Source organism: Mugil cephalus, chromosome 2 (assembly GCF_022458985.1).
Source record: "Mugil cephalus isolate CIBA_MC_2020 chromosome 2, CIBA_Mcephalus_1.1, whole genome shotgun sequence".
Lineage (NCBI taxonomy): Eukaryota > Metazoa > Chordata > Actinopteri > Mugiliformes > Mugilidae > Mugil > Mugil cephalus.
Genome location: NC_061771.1, coordinates 16,620,214 through 16,639,475, shown reverse-complemented (window position 1 = coordinate 16,639,475; position 19,262 = coordinate 16,620,214). Strand labels below are relative to the sequence as shown.

At 41.4% G+C, this 19,262-nt stretch overlaps 1 protein-coding gene across 6 annotated transcripts in view; it reads left to right on the top strand.

The window, feature by feature from the left end:
* Window positions 1–19,262, top strand: part of inpp4b (inositol polyphosphate-4-phosphatase type II B) — a 139,518-nt gene that overhangs the window by 118,180 nt on the left and 2,076 nt on the right. For 5 of the 6 annotated variants that reach the window (XM_047577915.1, XM_047577917.1, XM_047577918.1 and 2 more), the window contains 8 exons: window positions 2,139–2,311; window positions 2,910–3,033; window positions 3,512–3,638; window positions 9,209–9,349; window positions 9,715–9,812; window positions 10,078–10,190; window positions 12,010–12,164; window positions 15,115–15,311. In XM_047577915.1, coding sequence (XP_047433871.1) covers window positions 2,139–2,311; window positions 2,910–3,033; window positions 3,512–3,638; window positions 9,209–9,349; window positions 9,715–9,812; window positions 10,078–10,190; window positions 12,010–12,164; window positions 15,115–15,289 — 1,106 coding nt within the window. In that variant the 3' untranslated portion in view covers window positions 15,290–15,311. Of the gene's footprint in view, window positions 1–2,138; window positions 2,312–2,909; window positions 3,034–3,511; window positions 3,639–9,208; window positions 9,350–9,714; window positions 9,813–10,077; window positions 10,191–12,009; window positions 12,165–15,114; window positions 15,312–19,262 lie in introns of those variants that run through there. The other variant, XM_047577916.1, reaches the window with a different exon arrangement.

Here is a 19,262-nt window from a genome sequence, read left to right as displayed (position 1 = left end):
GAAGTGGATGAAAGCTGCATTTGATATGCAGAGCCATTCAATGCTGACCGCGTGCTGCCCAGCCGTCCTTTCCGTCCAATGAAATCCTGCCTCAAGCTTGTGTTCAGACAAGTGGCCAGACTGCGGCAGCTGCCAACTGGCTCACAGATCAGCAGCATTAAGTCCGACCAGGCGACAAGGAGAGGCTCTGTGTGTGTGTGTTTGTTTGTGTGTGCGTGTCACTCTGAGGCAGCTGTGGAAGGACTGGACATTTATATCATTTTGTGCTTTTGTGCATCTGCAGTGTGTGTCTTTCAGGTGGGAACAAGGCCATGTGCCTGGTGTCCAGTGTTGAAGATAAAATCATCCCGCACAGCACCTTTATTAAGACACTGAGCGGGCTCAGAGCAATCGGTCATGTGCAAGTCTAAATACAAACACGAACAGATTAATGAGAGAGCCTTTATCTTTTGGCGGTGAATCCTGGGCTCCTGATGACAAGACGTTATGGGGGTTTTGAGTGTTTGGACAGGTGGGCTGGTGAAGAGATGACAGCTGGAGTTCTGTTTCCTCCTCCTCTGTGCTGAGGCAGTATTTGCAGAGTGAGATAAGACGGGGTGATTTCTCTGACAAGGCAAGGGCAAGCCTGCATCTGGGCTCTGTCCATCTGTACATGTATCTGTGTGTGTGTGTGTGTGTGTGTGTGTGTGTGTGTGTGTGTGTGTGTGTGTGTGTGTGTGTGTGTGTGTGTGCGTGTGTGTGTGTGTGTGTGTGTCCACACGCTCCCAGACACACCAAATAACTTTTCAGTATGTTGGAGCTCGACATAGTGCATGGTTTCAAAATCTCGTCCTGAACAACAGTTAACCAACACTGCCCCCTGTTGGCCATGGAATAGATCATCCATAGATAGATAGATCATTGCACAGTGCATTATGACAGTCAGCCACAACATTAAAACTACTGACAGGTGAAGGTCAATGTTCTGCTGGGAAACATCTGGACCTGACATTTGTGTAGATGTTACATAGACATGTACCTCCCACCTAGACCAGACCCCACCCTATAGCAATGGCACTCCTTGAGGCAGGATTCAGTCTGGCACAGAGACGCACACAAAAAGGATTAGGATCAACTCAAAAAAACTGAGGAACAGCACAAGGTGTTGACCTGGCCCCCAAATTCACTAGATCCCAGACTGATCCACAGAGACCCCTCCCCTCAACCCATAGGACCCAAAGACCCCCCCACTAACAACACCAGACGCCACAGGACACTCTCAGAAGACTCATGTCCATTCTCTGATGAGACCTACACAATGTTAGGAGGGTGGTCATAATGTTATACCTGATTGCTATACAACACACACAAAGATAACAGGTCGAACTCTGATAAAATGACTTCCCAATAAAATCAATACATATAACTTCGAAGTAATACATCAGGTTTCAATGTGAAATAATAAATACTAAATGGAAGTTCACAGCTGTTGAGCTCCTCAACCTTAACTTAAAACTAAAGGATCTGGTTTGGGTATTTTCTTCTCTTGCAATCCAGTGACACAACAAGCTACGATTTCTAACTTTGTTCCAGACTTCAGTCGCTCCCTTTCTGTTCTGTCTTTACCAAAAGATAAATACTTTATGTTAGGTAGTATTTATACGGTATACATAGTATATATACACCACAGGACACCCTCACAAGGCCCATGTCCGTTTTCTGATGTGTCAACTGTTTTGAAACCTACACAATATTGGGAAGGTGGTCATAATGTTACGGCCGATGTGGTGTGGTGTATACAGCCAGAGGTACTTGTCCTTCAGATGTCACAGCCCTGTTCATCTAGTCAGCTCAACTTATTCTCACATACACCTACATACATACATGTTTCCGTTAAGGAGCTGTAAAACATTACTTAATATTTCTAAAATATCTTTTGGGGTTTGTTTGAATGAATCAATGTTATATTCCACATGACATTTTTTACACAAAGGAATGCACTGGACGTGGCACTCAACATTTTAACTGTAAATTAAAAACTGTAAGTTACATTTTTTTTGGATGTCACTTCTTAAGGAAACAAGAGCTGCTAAGTAGTTTACCTTTGCAGATACGTGTGCTGTGACCGCAGCGTGTCCCTGTTCCTTCCTTCTCCGCAGGGGACTGGAGGGAGCAGTTGTCTCCTCTGGTTACCAGGTTAAAGGAGTGTGTGATCGAGGTGGTGGACAAGGCGAAGAGAGCCATGACATTTGTGCTCCTGCAGGAGGCAGCCTGCAGCATTCCACAGGGCTTCGTCCTCCAGCAGAGGCGGGACGTTGTCTTCAGTCAGGCAGTAGGTGGCTGCACCGACACAATAAACAGCTCTGTGCTCCTTAGCTCCGCTACAGGATGGGAAGTCTGTTCAGTGCTCACCCTGGTGCTATGTCTTCCTACTGTCTGTCCCTCGTTTTCCCAAGTATAGCACACGCAGGCAGCATTACTCAGGCTTTAAAGCTGAAATACTTCTTGAAACACTACACTCGTGAGATTACAAACCGCATCTTATTTTTAGGAGCTTAGTCCCGACAGCTGCTATTAATTTAATATCCATTATGTCCTGTACCAACATCCCGTCTACACATGCAAGACTAAAGGCACCCTTCATGATTTCAACATAACTCATGAATTGTAGTTTGCTGAGTGCGTATGCGCGAACGCCTGTTACGATCGCTCTTGCCCATTTCTAACTATTTCTTAAGTAATTTCCCCCCTGGGATCAATAGAGTAAATCTGATTGTGATTCTGAATTCAGCTCAGTAGTTTGACCTGCCCTCGTATTGTGACGTTAACATTTTAATTACATTTTACGTGTTTGCTGCGACATGCTTAACTTGTGTGTGTGTGTGTGTGTGTGTGTGTGTGTGTGTGTGTGTGTTTGCGTGTTTCAACAGCTGGCAGCTCTGGCCTGTGGTTTTGTCATGAAGTTGTACGCAGGAATGCAAGACAAAGGTTTCCTTATGCAGCTCCATCTAGTTGGACTGGTGGCCCAGTTTGAGAGCCTGCTCAGCACCTACAGTGAGTAATTCTGTTGAAGTTGAATCACAGGTGATGCCCTCAACTGAACCTCGATTTTCTTAACAGTAGTTTTCCAGTAACAAAGAAGAGAAGAGAAATGTGGTTTGGGGGAATCCAGTTAGGATGAGGAGAGACAACAAGCAACAACATGTAGCAAAGAGATGAATCAGGTCAATGCTGTTTTTGGCAGCATTGCCTTATGCCTTATTACAGCAACTTTAAAAGTCTTTCTAAGTGTGAGGTAGACTTGCTCTGGTTGCCTGTACAGTCATGATAAAAAATCTTATTCATGCTGGTTTGCTTGACTCATGAGTTGACAAAGAAACGAAATGCATCGCTCACTGGAATTATGAGCTGACGATAAGCAGAGAGCTTCATGACGCACTCATCTTGTTTTGAGGATGCCAACTCAAGAAGAGGACACATGGCGGGGCGAGATTCAAATCACTGCTGATCTTGTTTTGTCTAACTGTTTAAGGTGAAGAGATCGGGATGCTGGAGGACATGGAGGTTGGAATCTCAGACCTTCAGAGAGTCGTGTTCAAGATTACAGAGGCCAAGACGGATGACCTCAGCAACCTCCAGCCTTTAGTGTGTGGCCGACGGTGAGGCACTTTCCCCTTCTTTTTCGCCTCTTGTGATTTCCTCCTCAACAGTTGAGAAATATTTATTTTTTTACGACTTAAGTGTTGAAATGTTTTATAATTTCCTTGCAAGGGCCTGTCCACAGAAATTATATGGAGGATATGGTAGAAAGCCTTTGTGCAATGTGTTATAAAATAGATCCTATATTAAGAGACTTAGAGTGTATGAAGAAGCCTTGTATCTGTCAGATCGACAATTAAAGAGACAATGTGAATATCAAAGGTCCTGTCAGTACTCCAAACGAGCCTACGCTCTCAAAATATCATAGGAGTGGAGTCAGATGGTCAACTTTCCAAATACAAGAAAAGACCTAAGAAAAGAATTGTTAAGCTTAAACTCTGTTTAAACTCATGCAGATTTATAATTAAATTTACAGTATTTTACCGTTGTGAAACCTGACATTAACACGCGCCTCCGAATGCATCTCCAGGTGCGATCTCAGTTTCAGTGCCAATAAACCCCGCTCAGATAATAATAATATAACTCCAGCCCTGGATGTTTTTATACGCACCGCAGTCTCCACTGATTGATGACATCGACACTGACTAGCCATAATGTTATGACTGCGGACACGTAATTATCAACAGTGGATCGTCTTGTTGTCTTAGCACCAGGGGCGTTTTCTCCTGGAGTCCCAAACGGAAGCCATGATTCCTCTCTTCTTTTATCATACTGTAGCTGGCATAAAATAAAAACACTCTTCCTAACATTTTCGGCAATTCTCTGTTGTGTCACTTTGTCTCTTCTTTATTTCTCTTCTCTTATTCTTTAGTTTTTCACAATGTGTAAAACAGCGCCCCTCTAAATGCTATGTAGCCAAAGGGTGGTGAAATACGGTATTGCACTGTCGTATTTGTGCGTCTGCCCGGACTGAGTAACGTGAGAAGTCTGACACAGGCTGATCCGCTCCGCAACAGAGGAGGCTCTGACTGGATGAAACACGGCTTAACTGCATCATTACTTTTGTCAAATAGATTTTTTTTTTTTTTTTTTTTTTTTTTTTTTTTTTTTTTTGCCATCTTGTGGCTGGGTTGCGGAGGCAGCAAATAACTTTTGGGAAGCGGAGTTTGACCGGGAGATTATTCCGTTACGTTACATTAGCACCGAGGCATCTACTGTCAGGTTCTCTCATGTTAGAATTCGTCTCTTCGCTCGGTAATTCAGACTATTGTCTATTGGTAATAGTAAATGGTCTCGCTTTCATATAGTGCTTTTCTACCTATTGCTACTCTTTTACCTATTGATAAAGCGCTTTACAGTCACATACACATCTACCCATTCCCTCACGCAAGCACACACACATTCTCACACCAGTGCCACACACTGTCAAATCAGAATCAGATTTACTTTATTGATCCCAGGGGGAAATTACTTTTTGTCACAGCAGCTCCTACTCTAAGTGTACCAGTGTTAAGAACAAAGAGCAGTGTAAGCAATAAGAATTAGTAAGAGTAAGTAGACAATTATAGTTATCAATGTAAATATATATATATATATAACAATATCTACAAGCATAAGTGAACTTGTGTTCCGAGTTGTTGCTCTATAATAACATAGAATATGGGGTATTGCACAGTGGGAAATTATTGCACATGGTGAGTCCAGAGTGCAATAATATATAAGGAAATATGTAAAAGTATATGAAAATAAAGTGAACATGAGTTATTGTACAGTATCAGTATAAATATGGTTATAAATATGGGTTATGTACACTCAGAGTGAGGAGTTGTACAGGTTGATGGCCACAGGCAGGAATGATTTCCTGTGGTGCATAGTGACCATTGACTCATTGTCCAAGATGGCTTTCACTTTGTGAAGCATTCTCCTGTCTGGCACCACCGTCAGAGGGTCCAGCTTCAGCTTCATCACAAGCCTTGTATATCAGTCTGTTCAGTCTGTTTCTGTCCACTACCCTCAGACTGCTGCACCAGCATGCAACAACACAAAGGATGGCACCGGCTATCTCAGGAAGGGTAGCCGGTACAGGAAGGGCGGCATACTGACGCCCTTCCTGTACAAAGCGTCAGTATTCTTTCCCCAGTCCAGCTTGTTGTCAGTGTGAACCCCCAGATAAGTGCAATCCTCAACAATGTCCACATTTACCCCCTGGATGGAGATGGGGTTCTTCTGCACCTCCTCAGGTCCACCACCAGTTCCTTAGTCTTTGTCACATTGAGTTGTAGATGGTTCTGCTCACACCATGTGGCTTCTGAGCCACAGTCTCCCCTATCGTCTCCCACAAACACCAAATCATCATCATCACAGTCATGTTCTGCACCTTCAAGTCAGCCTAAATCACCTAATGCAAACATGGTTGATGTTTTAATGCAAAACATGAATATACATCCATATTTATTATAATGGATAATTAAAAAATATATATTTTTACACTAACATATCCTAAATTAGAAGTGTAACTAAAAAACTGGATTTTTACACCTATTTTGAATTTTATTTGAATACAAATACAGATACCGGATGCTTTGCACACTCATAGCCAGGACTGTGTATATGTTGGCCAGAGGCCAAATGAAGCCTCCACCCTTTTCTTCCCTTGGCCTCGGGCCAACATAGTACCCTCATCATCAAGCCATTGAATGCAACAACATGAGATTAGCGTGTTTGCGTTGTCATTTCAGTAGCAGAATTAGCAGGTGCAGTGATTGTGGATTTAGTTCAGTAAAAAAATAATTTAACAAAATTGCCTCTACAGGTTCTGACTGAATGCTATTTTTATCACTATCAAATTTGCACTGTGCAATGTGCTGCGGTTGAGCATTTGAGTGGGTGGTTGAGTAAATAAGAGAACAATGAGAGTGTGAATAAGGGAGAGTGGGAGAGAGGGCGTGTGACGGTGTTCAAAATAAATAACAAGCATGTGTAAATCCCTGTAAAGTGAAACTGGGTGCTGTAATAGCGCACTCCATTACATAAAGTAGTGACATTCTGCAACATGCACCTCTCTGTCCCCCACCCCCGAAAAAGCATATACGGTAAATTAGAGTTTTTGTCTCACTTTGCTTCCACAAAAAAGAAATCCCCACGCCCCATCACTGCCAGTAGAACCTGTCAGTGGGTTGCAGTTAGGCTGCAAGTGAACGTGTTGAGCTCATAGTTATTGAATTTGCAGAGTGGAAAGAAGTGAGTAGTGTCATGGACACTGGTGGGCACTGGTGAACAACATTCCTCACATGCTGGCGCAATCCACTAGACTGAGCTAAATTGCTGAAAATGTTCCGATAGAAAAGTGTTACAACACACAGTACATCCCAGTTTGTTTTGGATGTAGCAGCACACACCACTCAGGGTGTTAATGCAAACCTTGTCCAGTTGCCAAAATAACCTAGAATGGTCATGTGAAGATCAGAACTGAACTATGGAGCAATGAAAGAACGTGGCCTAGTCTGATGAGTCACATTTTCCATCACATGATGTGGATGACTGCTTATTTGTGTGTGTGTTGTTTACCTGAAGAACAAGTGGCACCAGGTGAGCACTGTGGGAAGACAATAACCAGGCAGAGGCAGTGTGACCTCGGCCTTCATGTTTCTTTGACACGTTTCACGTTTCATGGACATTGAGATAGTGGATTCTTACAAGTACTTGGGTGTTGACCTACATAAGAACCTGGACTGGGCTGAAGACACTCAGGCAGTGTATAAGCAGGGCCAAAGCAGACAAAGCTGCCGTCAGACTCTACAACCAGCTCCCAGTAGACCAACAACAACATATGTGCAATAACCTGTTTCATGTGCAATATACCTCCTCATCCACTACTGCACTGTTCTGTATGTAATTACATGTACTTATACATGTATATTTATACCTGCTGTTTTGCACTGTCTTCATCCCTCTTTACTGGCGAAGCGCTTAGTGCAGCTTTTTCTCCACCTACCACACATTTTAAGGCCCTAATAATCACCCCCATTGCCATTGTGAAAGCTAGTGGAGAGACTGTTCACCCTCCCGTGATTCCAGCTGCTGCCATGCTGTAGTGTACTCTGTTGAAGTAAAGCAAAGCTGTACATCTGCAAAATAGGCAATGACTAGGCCTTTTATACTACCCGGGATTCTAAAGAAGGCAAAAGCTTCCAAAAACATTAGCCGGACCCAGGAATGCACTATGCAGGTGTCTCTTCCCCCGCGTCGCTAACTGAATTTGGCTCCAAGTTTTTTTTTCTCCAAGTGACTGGACAACCTCTGTGTCACAGCACTGACATGAATAACATACAACTTCCGAAGAAATTTCAGCACAGCTGGTGCGCCCTTAGACAATCGATAAGGGACTCCATTAGGTCCCGGGGCTGAAGCGGCTGTTGCGTTGCTGTTACTCTTCCTGAACTTCTTTCCACTGACTATCTATCCTCCCAGCAGGTGGAATATCAGAGGGGAGTTACATCTTTAAAAATATTTCCTTCCTTTAATTCCTGTCCAGAGACATTGTTATATGACCAGATCCCCATAGAATGCTACTCTAGCCTGCTCTTTCCTTTTCTTATTTTACTTGATGTTCTGCACCGTTATTAGTGCTGCCAACCGCATCCTCACATCTGCCTGTAAACAATCAATGTCTTTCTTCTTCTCCTCCTCCGTAGCTTTCTTCCACTGCCTCTTAAGCAGTCTCCTTTCCTGCATAAGTCTACGGATCTCCTGTTGACGCCTAGATCTAACTACCTCCCCCTCTGTTTTTTTTTTTTTTTGTTTTCTTTTTCGGTTTCTCAATAATGCCTAATTTAAGTTACAGGCTTTTTAAACCATTTTTAATCCAACACAACTTTGCAGTCTGCTAGTTCTCAATTGAGCAGGGGCTTTGATCGGCCTACCATGTCAGAAGATTACGGCTAGACCATATAATTTGGACCAAATTACAGAGTTCTTCACAGCGACCTTTCTAAGGTTTTCTACTCACAAAATATATTGTTAGTAATTTGTCACCAATAGAAATTGTTCGGTGTAATCATTACGCTAACTTATATTTAATGATGCACCATGCTTTGGTGTGCAAAGGTTTGCAGCCCTTTCCTCTTTGACAAGAAGAGAGTCTGATTCCAACTTGAACAAAGATAAAGCAAGTGTGAACCAATTGGTAATTAGCTGTTGTGACTGGATTTCCAGTGGCTGATCTACTTCAGCTGTGTGCTATTTTTAAACCCTTGCAGCCTGCACGTCAACTTCAAAATGTCTATGACCTTATTGAAAAACACGTGCAGGGATTCTGTGATTTGTCACCCTCTCTGAGGTAAAGTAGTAGTTTACCTGTGTGGGACATTGACCTGAAAGGCTCAAGCAACTTCTTGCCAAGTGTGATAAGAGGATACGCTCTCCTTGCCCCTCCCTCCTCCTTATCATTGTGTTAGTCAATATGTCTTCCTCTCTTTCTCTTTTCACAGCTTGCTCAGGCCAGTCTTCGGTGTCAAATTGTACAACTTCCCAAACATATCATATTTTATGGCATGCAAAGCCTATTGAATTCCTTTTTAATTGCCTTCTCTTTTCACCTCTAATTCTTTTTTTCTTTATGTCCATTTAGAGACCACTTCACTGTAGAAGTGCCATTACCGCAGCTGGTTTTCCAGGCCTTGCCAGAGGAGATCAAGGAGGGCAAGCCTCTTCGAGTATTCCCGGTGCTGTTTAACGTGGGGATCAATGAACAACAAACTATAGCAGAGAGGTACTTCAGAAGCGCTTTGGTTCTTTGAATGAACTTTTATTCATATGCACTTAAAGCTTTAAAACTGTCTTTCCTCGTGTAAACATGAGAATCAAAGCAAGTAGTGTTTATGAGAAGATAAAGAACAAGAGCTTATTCTTTAACCAGTACATTAGCATATACCCAGAAGTGAAAATAAGACATTAATAGTACAAATTGACAAATTAATGTTCAATATGTAACTGAAATATTAAATTAGGATTCAATAGTTTGTCGCTGAATACACAATCTACAGGTCTGAGCTTCTCCTGCATCAACTGGAAACTAAAACATGAGCATCTCAGTGATTTTTCATCCTGACTGTATTTCCTCTGTCATCTCCTCAGGTTTGGAGATATCTCCCTACAAGAAAGGATAAACCAGAAGAACTTTGAGACATTAGAAGCTTATTACAAATCATTAAGTGAAGCGGTGCCACTAGAATGTAAGTGTTATTTGATTTCCTTCAGCCAAAGACAAATACATCTTCATCTTTGGAAATCCTTTGGATAAGAAAGAATTTGGTATTAATGCATTACTCATTAACATCGACTGTGTGAAAAGTATTTATTCAGTTCTGTTTGCCATTAATCCAACAGAGCCTGAGCTCCAGCCCATCTTCAAAGCCTCACATAAAATTATGCAAAAGCAAAACAGGAAACAGAAACAGTCACTGGCAATGTGTGTTTGTGCTGTTTTTCTACAAACAGGTCTACCGTGTTTTCAGACGCAGACTGACATTAAGGAATTACTTGAAACCTTGGGGCAGAATGTAGTCACAAAGAAGAGAAAGAATGTGGAAATACTTTGGATTGCTGGAACAGTGAGTAATGTTTAATCATGTTCCGTCCTCGTCAAGGGAGATGGTTTTCTCTTAACTGTGCAACAATAAAAATTCGATCAGCAATGAGCTCTCGATACATTCCAGTCAACCTGAACTGATAATATGTATCATACTACAGAGATCATGACCTGACCTTGGTCATATTCTGTACCTGTTAGTGATCCAGTGGTGTGAAAAAGTGTTGACCCCTTCCTGATTTCTTACTTTTTGCATGTTTGTCACACTAAATGTTTCAGATCATCAAACCAATTTCAATATAAGCCAAAGATAACACAAGTAAACACAAAATGCATTTTTTAAATGAAGGTTTTTATTGTTTAGGTAAAACAGAATCCAAACCTACATGGCCCTGTGTGGAAAAAAAGGTGTGCCTCCCCTGTGGTTTATTACGCCTGAGTTCAATTTCTCTATCCACACCCAGCCATAAATACTGCCACACCTGTTCTCAGTTAAGAAACCCCTTACATCGTACCTGCCTGACAAAGTAAAGTAGAAAAGATCATCAAAAGTTAGACACCATGTGGAGATCGAAAGAAATTCAGGAAAAAACAATAGAAAACAAGCAATTGAGATCTATCAGTCTGGAAAATGTTGTAAAGCCTTTTTTAAAGCTTATAGGACTACTGTGTGAGCCAAACATGGACCAGTGGTGAACCTTCTCAGGAGTTACTGTCCAACCAAACTTACCCCAAGAGTTCAGAGGTGACTCATCCAAGGGACCACAAAAGACCCCACAACAACATCCAAAGAACGGCAGGCCTCATTTGTCTCAGTTACATGAGGCAAATGAGGCCACAATAAGAAAGAGAAAAATGGCCTCATGGCAGAGTTCAAAGATCAAAACCACTGCTGAATAAAAAGAACATAAAGACTCGTACTTTGATGATCTCAAAGACTTTTGGGAAAACACTGTGGACTGACGAGACAAAAGTTGAACTCTTTGTAAGGTGTCTCTCCTGTTACATCTGGCGTAAAAGTAATACCACCATTTCAGAAAAACAATATCATACCAACAGTAAAATCTGGTGGTGGTAGTAGTGTGATGGTCTGAGGCTGTTTTGCTGCTTCGGGACCTGGAAGACTTGCTGTGATAAATGGAACCATGAATTCTGCTGTCTACCAAAAAATCCTCATCAAAAATCTGTTGGTGTTGGTTAGTGAACTTGGGTTCTGCAGCAGGACAATGATCGAAAACACACCAGCTTGTCCACCACTGAATGGATGGAGAAAAACTGAAATTCTTGGCGTGCCAAAGTCTTGACCTAAATCCTATCGAGATGCTGTGGTATGACCTAAAAAGGAGGTTCATGCTCGAAAACCCTCCTGGCAAAGATGAGTGGGCCAAAATTCCTACAAAGTGCTGGGAAAGATTCATTGCAAGTTACCACAAACATCTCATTGCAACTTGTTTTATAGAACGTTTAACTGTGACAAACATGCAAAATCTGGAAGGAGGCCAACACTCACACTGCTGCACGTTCTACCACAGTCTTGATAATTTATAGAAGTCTCTGCAAGAACTTTACATTGCAAGAGTTGTCTGATAACACTATCTACAGTATACAGTAAAAGTGGAGGAAGTCAGATTCAAACTCAGGATAACTGAAGAGTTCACTTCGAGGTCATATGAGAAGGCTTTGGCATAGGGAGCAAATGAAAGTGAAATTAATTATCCACTCACAGTTGTATTCCTCTTCCATATGGTCAAGTTGCAGTTTGCATGTCCGACAAAACATAAAAGGCACACGTTTCAATACTGACCCACGTAAACAGTATTATTTTTCCTACTTCCTTCCAGATCTGCCGAAGGTTAAATGGCATCAGGTTCACCAGCTGTAAAAGTGCCAAAGACCGAACATCCATGTCTGTCACGTTAGAGCAGTGTGCCCTCTTACGTGATGAACACCAGCTCAGCAAGGACTTCTTCGTTCGTGCTCTGGACTGTATGCGGAGGTAAGACAGCGAGAAGGCATGATCTCAAACTACTATGGGTGCAAGTTATTGTTTCAGCCAGTCCTAAATAGACTGTGTTTAAAAGAATCAAGCAGAAAGATGTTCCTGTTTTTTCCTGTTTTATTCATTTTGGATTTTAAAAGGTAGTAATAATGAAAACAGTGTAATAGTGATAATGAATGTTCAAAAGCATATTTTCTACCGATTTTAGAAACAGTTCAGTGGGATCTTTCTTGAGTTTTGTTTTAATTATTTCAAACTAATTTCTATGAATCTTAGCCAATACAAAACCAAACCTTTCTTCTGGGTAGATTTTACAAGGATATTACAACAGTAGCGTTGATTAAACGACACAAACATGATGTAACACACGTCTGGTTAAACTAATAACCTGCACCCGCACCATCCATCGAACACATCAAAGACACATCTCCTCCCCGCTTATCACCAATAGATGTGCCAGGATAAGCATCATCATGTGCTCCCTCTACCATCCCCACCATCCCTCACACATTCAAAAGCAGCCATGCATGTTCCTATCAGTCCTGCAGGGGAACTGCTGACTTTAATGTTTGTGTTTGCCGGAAGGGTAAACATGTACAGATGGTTTAATCTGACAAGGTCTAACTTTAGAAGTTTTGTAAGGATGTCGGTAAAGTGCATGTGTGAAATGCCTGCGGTAATGACCTGTACGGTCCAGCCGATGGCAGCTGTGTTGAGAAGAGAAGGAAAGCAGGACATTGCCTGACCCAGAGACCTTAATAAAGTGCATGCATGCAGTATCCGCCGCTTGAGGACAACAGTCAAATCATTGTATTAAGGGGAGGTAGTGCAGGTAAATACAGAAAAAATAAAAATGTCAATGTTTAAATATGCAAAGGTAGTCTTTTTTAATGTTATTTACATAGTTAAATGTTGCCACAGAGAATCTTTAGGAGATCTGTTTATCACTCCATACATCAGAAAAACATTACCCTCAAACTGCTCTCAAAAATAAAGAAACCCACATGTGTTTTGTGTCTGGCAGAGGTGTTATTAACAGATCCGACTGCCACAATGTCTCTATAAATGCATCATTTGCCAAGTCAACCACAACAGGCAAACATGTAATTGAACATGTGAATGTCTGCATTTTATTATTACATACTAATCATTTCTGATGATTGAAAGATTTAAAAGATATGCCAGTCAGCTGCTGTAGTGTGTTGGACCAAGTGTACCAGGGTACGTTCACCTCTAAGATGAATGTATTTGAGTTGAAAACGTCTGAATCGTGATGTTTGTTTTTACTGATGACTGTCACTATTTTATTATCAGATCAGATTCTTAAAGCAGTGCATTGTGCATTTGGTCCTAAATAAACTCATAAGAAGAATTTCTTATTTAGTGTCAAAAGAGTTTCTAATGTTTGGCATTAGAAACTGCAGTAAAATCTTCATGTGCACTTAAAGTGAGAGATATGAGGTATTTCATCTTTTGAATGGCACATAACGACAAACAGCATCTCACTGCATTTCTCGTGAGTATAGATAGGACGGGTTTGTCAAGCCCAGAGGCAGTTCTTGGAATAGGCAATGTGGGGAGCTGCCCAGGGTGGCATTGTTTAGGGGGAGGCATGAGTGGCATGAGGAAAAAAAAAGAAAAAAAAAAAATGCCCCAGCCAGAGCCCGCCCCAGGATCAATTAATTAGTCGACCCGGATGGACGTACAACTGGACGACCAAACCTACCAACCACCAAAAGGGAAAAGGAAACAATAATAATAATAATAGAAGACTTTTTTGTTTTGTTTTGTTTTGCTGTTGCTGGTGAAACTGAAAGTACATAGTAGGAATGTTTCCAAGTCCGACCGACCTTATTTTTCTTAACACTTCGTCTAAACATCCTGGTAGATCTCTGCAGTACCTGTCTGTAAATCTGTATCTGGCGACAGGTCTGTTTGCACCACATCAGAGAGTGAACTTTATACTGCTAAGGGACAGCCGCGTGGTGAAACAGCTGCAGCGTTCTCGTGACACCAGACAGATGCTTGTTTACTTCTCATTAAGCGTCCTCAGCGGTTATTGAAGGAAAGGTATTTATTGTCAATAGAATCTGTCAGGCTGTTGTGCCTCGTGTGGTAGAATTGGCTTATTTGTTTTGAACAAATGGCTTCCATGTTGGTGAATGGACAGGCTGGACCGGTTGACGCTGTTGTTTCAGTATATATCTGATTGTTCAGCCCACTGTGTGTATATATATAAATCTCTGGCAGTGAAGTAGCTCAAAGGTCATTATAACACATGATTTCTTTCTGTCGTCTTGTTTCATGACATCTGATATTTACATAACCTACAGATGCATATGCAGATTAGTCTACAGTGCCTGAGTCTACTCGTCACTAGAGTGAGGTGAAGTATTTCTCATTTCTAAAACCAGAGACAGACCTCTGATCTCTAAACTTAATAAAGCACTTGTACCACAGTGCTCATTATCTCAGGAGGATGTCTCATGCTGTCTGTAAATGTGATATTTTTAATGACACTAAGTAAAATCTGTATCTGAGTGGAGTGAAACGCTCTCCGCAAAGGTCTTGCCAGGGCGTGTCAGCTGAATGAGATGTTTTGACAACAGCAAGTTAAAACTCTTGATTGTTCAACCTGCATTCGAAACAGCATGCGTCTTTCCCCCATCCTCAAGTCAAGCCCTAATTAATGCTGTTTATGGTGAGCATGTGTCCCACATTCTCCATCCGTCACTTCCCGCTTGTCTGTGGCTCTCTTTAGAAACATTCATCCATGAACTAATGGTTCTTTGTCTAAGTGGACTTCTGGCACAAGCAGGCTTGCGCCAGCAACCAAAGTGAGCATTCAGTGCTAGGGAGTCCACTCAGACAGTACTGTACTAACGCCACAGCGTTTTGATCTTTCTCTGTTCATTCTGTTTCACTCTGACTGATGGGCGCCCTGCAGTCGACCGACCCAGGGGGAAGTGGGGCAGTGGGAAGACCCCGAGGCTGGCGCCGTGACAGAGAACAAACCAGCGTCTCGACACTTTTATCCCATTGCCCTGCTGCTCGTTAGCTCCCACTTACTGGTTGTGTGGCTCATTTTAAGTCTTGTTTTTCTGCTTGCAAAATATCAATAAACTGCTGACAGTGCCATCTCTACTCACTCTTCTATGTGTCTGTGTCCGCTGGTTATTCCTTTATGAGCGGTGTTGTCACGGGTTTACTGGCCTTTTTGTTGAAGGATAATTAGCTCAATTGGTTTATTATCGACCTCAAGCTTGTAGGGCGTTAATCCCTGTGAAGAATTGGAGGACCAGGAAAAATTGGTTTGAGACAAATGGTGTGAATCAGGGGTCTTTAACGGCCTAGCTCCCCGAAACTAATGAGAGATTAAGTAAGGACCCATATACTATATGGGTTCTAGATTCAACACCACCTAGTGCTATTTATAAATATACATTATCATTTTGCATTCAGTATTAAGCTATTCAAATAATACTCAGGTTCAAGTATTCATTTTTTTTTTTTTTATTTTAAACATGTGGAACAGTAGGGTGCCCTAACCCTAACCCAAACCCAAACCCTAACCCGAGGTGTTTTCTAAAGGTGACTACACATGATGCAGAAAGTTTCAAACCTGTTTCAAACCTAATGTTTACAGGAGTCTTAGCCTGACGGGTCTCAGGTCTAGTGTGGCGCTCTGTGTGACATGTGCACTGTTGAGACAGCCCCTGTATCGCTGAATGAGTGAAGTAATGACTGAAAGATAACGTCTTCTGCCTCCATTTGTCACTTTACTAAAATATGTTGGATTTATGTTAATGTGTTTTTAAAGAAATGTAAATTTGTGAGGGAAAATTAAAAAAAAAAAGTCTAATCAACCAAACCCTGCAGTACCTCCGTGGACCCACTAGGGCAGACCTGGGCATTCACAATCAAATGAACAAGTATTTATGCCGTGCATGCAATTCGACTGTGTTGCTTTTACTTTGAAAAGCCATTATGTATTATTCACGTCATGTCACTGTTAGAATCTGCGTTCCTTAATTCTTCGAAAAGGATGATTGAAACAGCTTCTTGCCATCTATTAACCCTTTATTAACCCTGAACGGATCGCTGGAGATCCATCAAAGCACGCCGATTTTGAATTACTCACAACGGTTTGCGCTATTGACAGTATTCAAAGTGTGGCTGCACAATGGCAAGTTGTGCTTTTGCCTGGGAGATCTTCATGACATCTCAAGGGTATAACTAACTTAGTCTTTACCAACAAATTCCTCTAAACAACTCTCTCTCACTGGGGCTCCGCGCTCGTTGCTCAGCGACCTCCAGGCTTAAGGACAGCTGTGGGGGCTTTCCAAAGAGGACAAAGTTTCCAACATTCCACTGTGTTGTATCCAAAACTACAGATTCATTGTGTTTTATTTTCCTCTTCGACCTTCTACACTAAAATTCATAAATTTAAATAAATATTGACAGAATAGTCTTATACTTTTGATTAGCAGTAGCAGCTTATCAATATATATGATTTACTGCTTTTTACAATGGGAGAAAATTAATATTGAGCAGAAGTTCAAGTTGGTTTGGCCCTCCAAGACAGCTCAGATTTTTCATGTGGCCCCCTGTAGAAAATAATTGCCCAGCCCTGCGCTAGGGGGTCGCAGACCTGTGGTTTAAATAGCACAATCTGCAGTTACAGTTACTCTTTCCTGATTTTCCAAGATCTAACCTCCCTTACACTAACCTAAACATGTGCAAACAAATTGAATTTATTATTATTTTAATCCTTCTTGTTCTCTGCATTGAACACATCCATTTGTACATACATTAGTGAGCACACTTGGAGCAGTTTAGGTGTTTTTTTAGGTGCTTGCTCAATGCATCTCAGCTGTGACGTAGATGGGAGTGGAACCAGTGACCTTGTGGTACAAAATCTGCTTCTCTAACCACAGTTGGATATGCTTATTGGTATTTTTTTTCTTACTGATAACAACAAGGGTTCATCAAGCGCATTAATTTCTGCTGAAAACAGATGAGTTTTATCATTTTATAGTTCTTTACAACTCAAACTAAATAAATAATGTGTTATCAGTAGTTACTATGTGGTGGACTTACAAAGGAAACACAGGAAACATTTTAAAAGTCAGAACAAGATTAACAAACACAAAGCTGCTCTTCTAGTGACAGGTGTTCTGAGTCTTCCTTTGTTTCTCTTAACTTTCGTCTGCTCCAGAGAGGTTTAACCCCTCCCAGTAACTCAGTAACTGCTCTAAGCGTGAGAAAACACAAGCAAATGATTAAGCAACAAAGGACAAAGTGTAATGAATCAAAAATTAACTGAAGAGCACACACCGTGTGTGGTATAGAGGTCTGCATTGCAAATATAAAAAGGAAACAGAAGGAAAGTTTCAGGATGCCACTAGAAACAGTTGACGGTAATTGGCAGCGAGATAAATTGGTAAGTAAGTGACCAGAAAAACAGGTTTCAGCCCACTTTCCAACATCATTGGGAACATGCCAACTTCAACACAGTGCATGTCTGAAAGTGTCTTTTGTAGATGATTGACAGTGTGTGTGTACTCGCAGCATATTTCTTTATGCACTGTTTACAGTATGTTGTCAGATTAATGAATTCAATGTGTCAGTGTGCTTGGGTTTCCTTGTTACGCAGCTCTCTTTCCTTCCTTGTTTTGCCTACATTTGAATGTGTTTTCCTAAGCTGCTGTGCACTGGGCGACCTCTGCCCCTGTAGACATGTCCTCAACACCAGCATTCACACAGTGAGAATCAGCACTCCTAGTTCAGTGTGAGCTCTGGTGTTATAACAAAAGGCCCTGGAGTTAACCAGGTATGATAACTCCATATGTAACTTTCAAGTTTAGCCATTTAAAACTAAAATACCTATGGACTACACATAGACACCTCTCTGATTTCTCTTCCCTCCGAAATTTTAGAGGGAAACAATATTTTCTGTAAGTTTAAATAGACTAGTGTAGCTTCGCAGGCAAGAAAAAACTGTCAACACTGTCACGTCACTGGTAATTTAACCCTCTGGCTCTTGTTCCACTTTCAAACTATTCACTTTAAGCCGACACTGCGTAGGAATCCGGGTAAAGCCTGCCTCGCACATTCTCTGGTAGATGTCGGCATTTTTGTGCGTCAAGCAGCTGATATATGCTGCCCTCCCACCATATATCAAGGAGGCAGTGCGTCCCCACTGTGCCCCAACATTTTTTTGTAACTTTTTTGTTCCTTGTACCTATACCAGGTAGCCATCAATAGCACATTTTTGTTTTTTTCTTGTTTTTTGCGGACAAAACTGACCCATATTTTTCCGTCGGAGACCTATGGCGACTGGATTATATTAAGTTAATTAATTGGCGGCCATGTGTCTTGAATGGGGTAAATTTATTTTTTTTGGTTAGATTTGGAATTATTCTGAATTTACATAATGTAAAAAAAGGGCATTATTTCTGTTAATTAAATGCGAGACGCCTTACACTCATGTTGGGCTTTTGTGTGTTGTATTAGTGGTTTCAAAGGCGTAAGACATTAATTACATACATTACCTTGCATAAAAGGCACTGTTGTCCTGAAACGATCCCCCTTGTGTGTATGGTGAATTGTTGAAAATGGAAGCCCGTTAATCCAAAAAAAAAAAAAAAAAAAAAAGGCGCTCAGATGTTGCATTTGGTTCAGAAAAGGTTCGGATTGCGTTCACAGGACAAACGAAGCGCTGATTTGTATTCACACCTAACCAAAAGGTCCGCACCAGAGAAAAGGTCCGTTTCAAGCGGGCTAAACGAGCCTGGTGTGAATACGACCTAAAACTCTATGAGTATGACAAACTGAGCAAATGAGCCGAGCGTACAATGAACGTTGTTATGTACAAAGTTATCCGACACTCCTTTTCTTATACTGTGTCCTCTTTAAAAAAAAAAAAAAGGGTGCGTTATGACCTTGTTAAGTTTACTTTATTTACTTTAAAGGGGAAGTGATATGTGATCACGTTTATTTAGAAGATTTTCTCCAAAACACTCGTCCTGTCCTGAAATGTAGTGACGTCCTTTCTGTCAGTGATACGGTCTAATCCAACATCCAGATCTAACA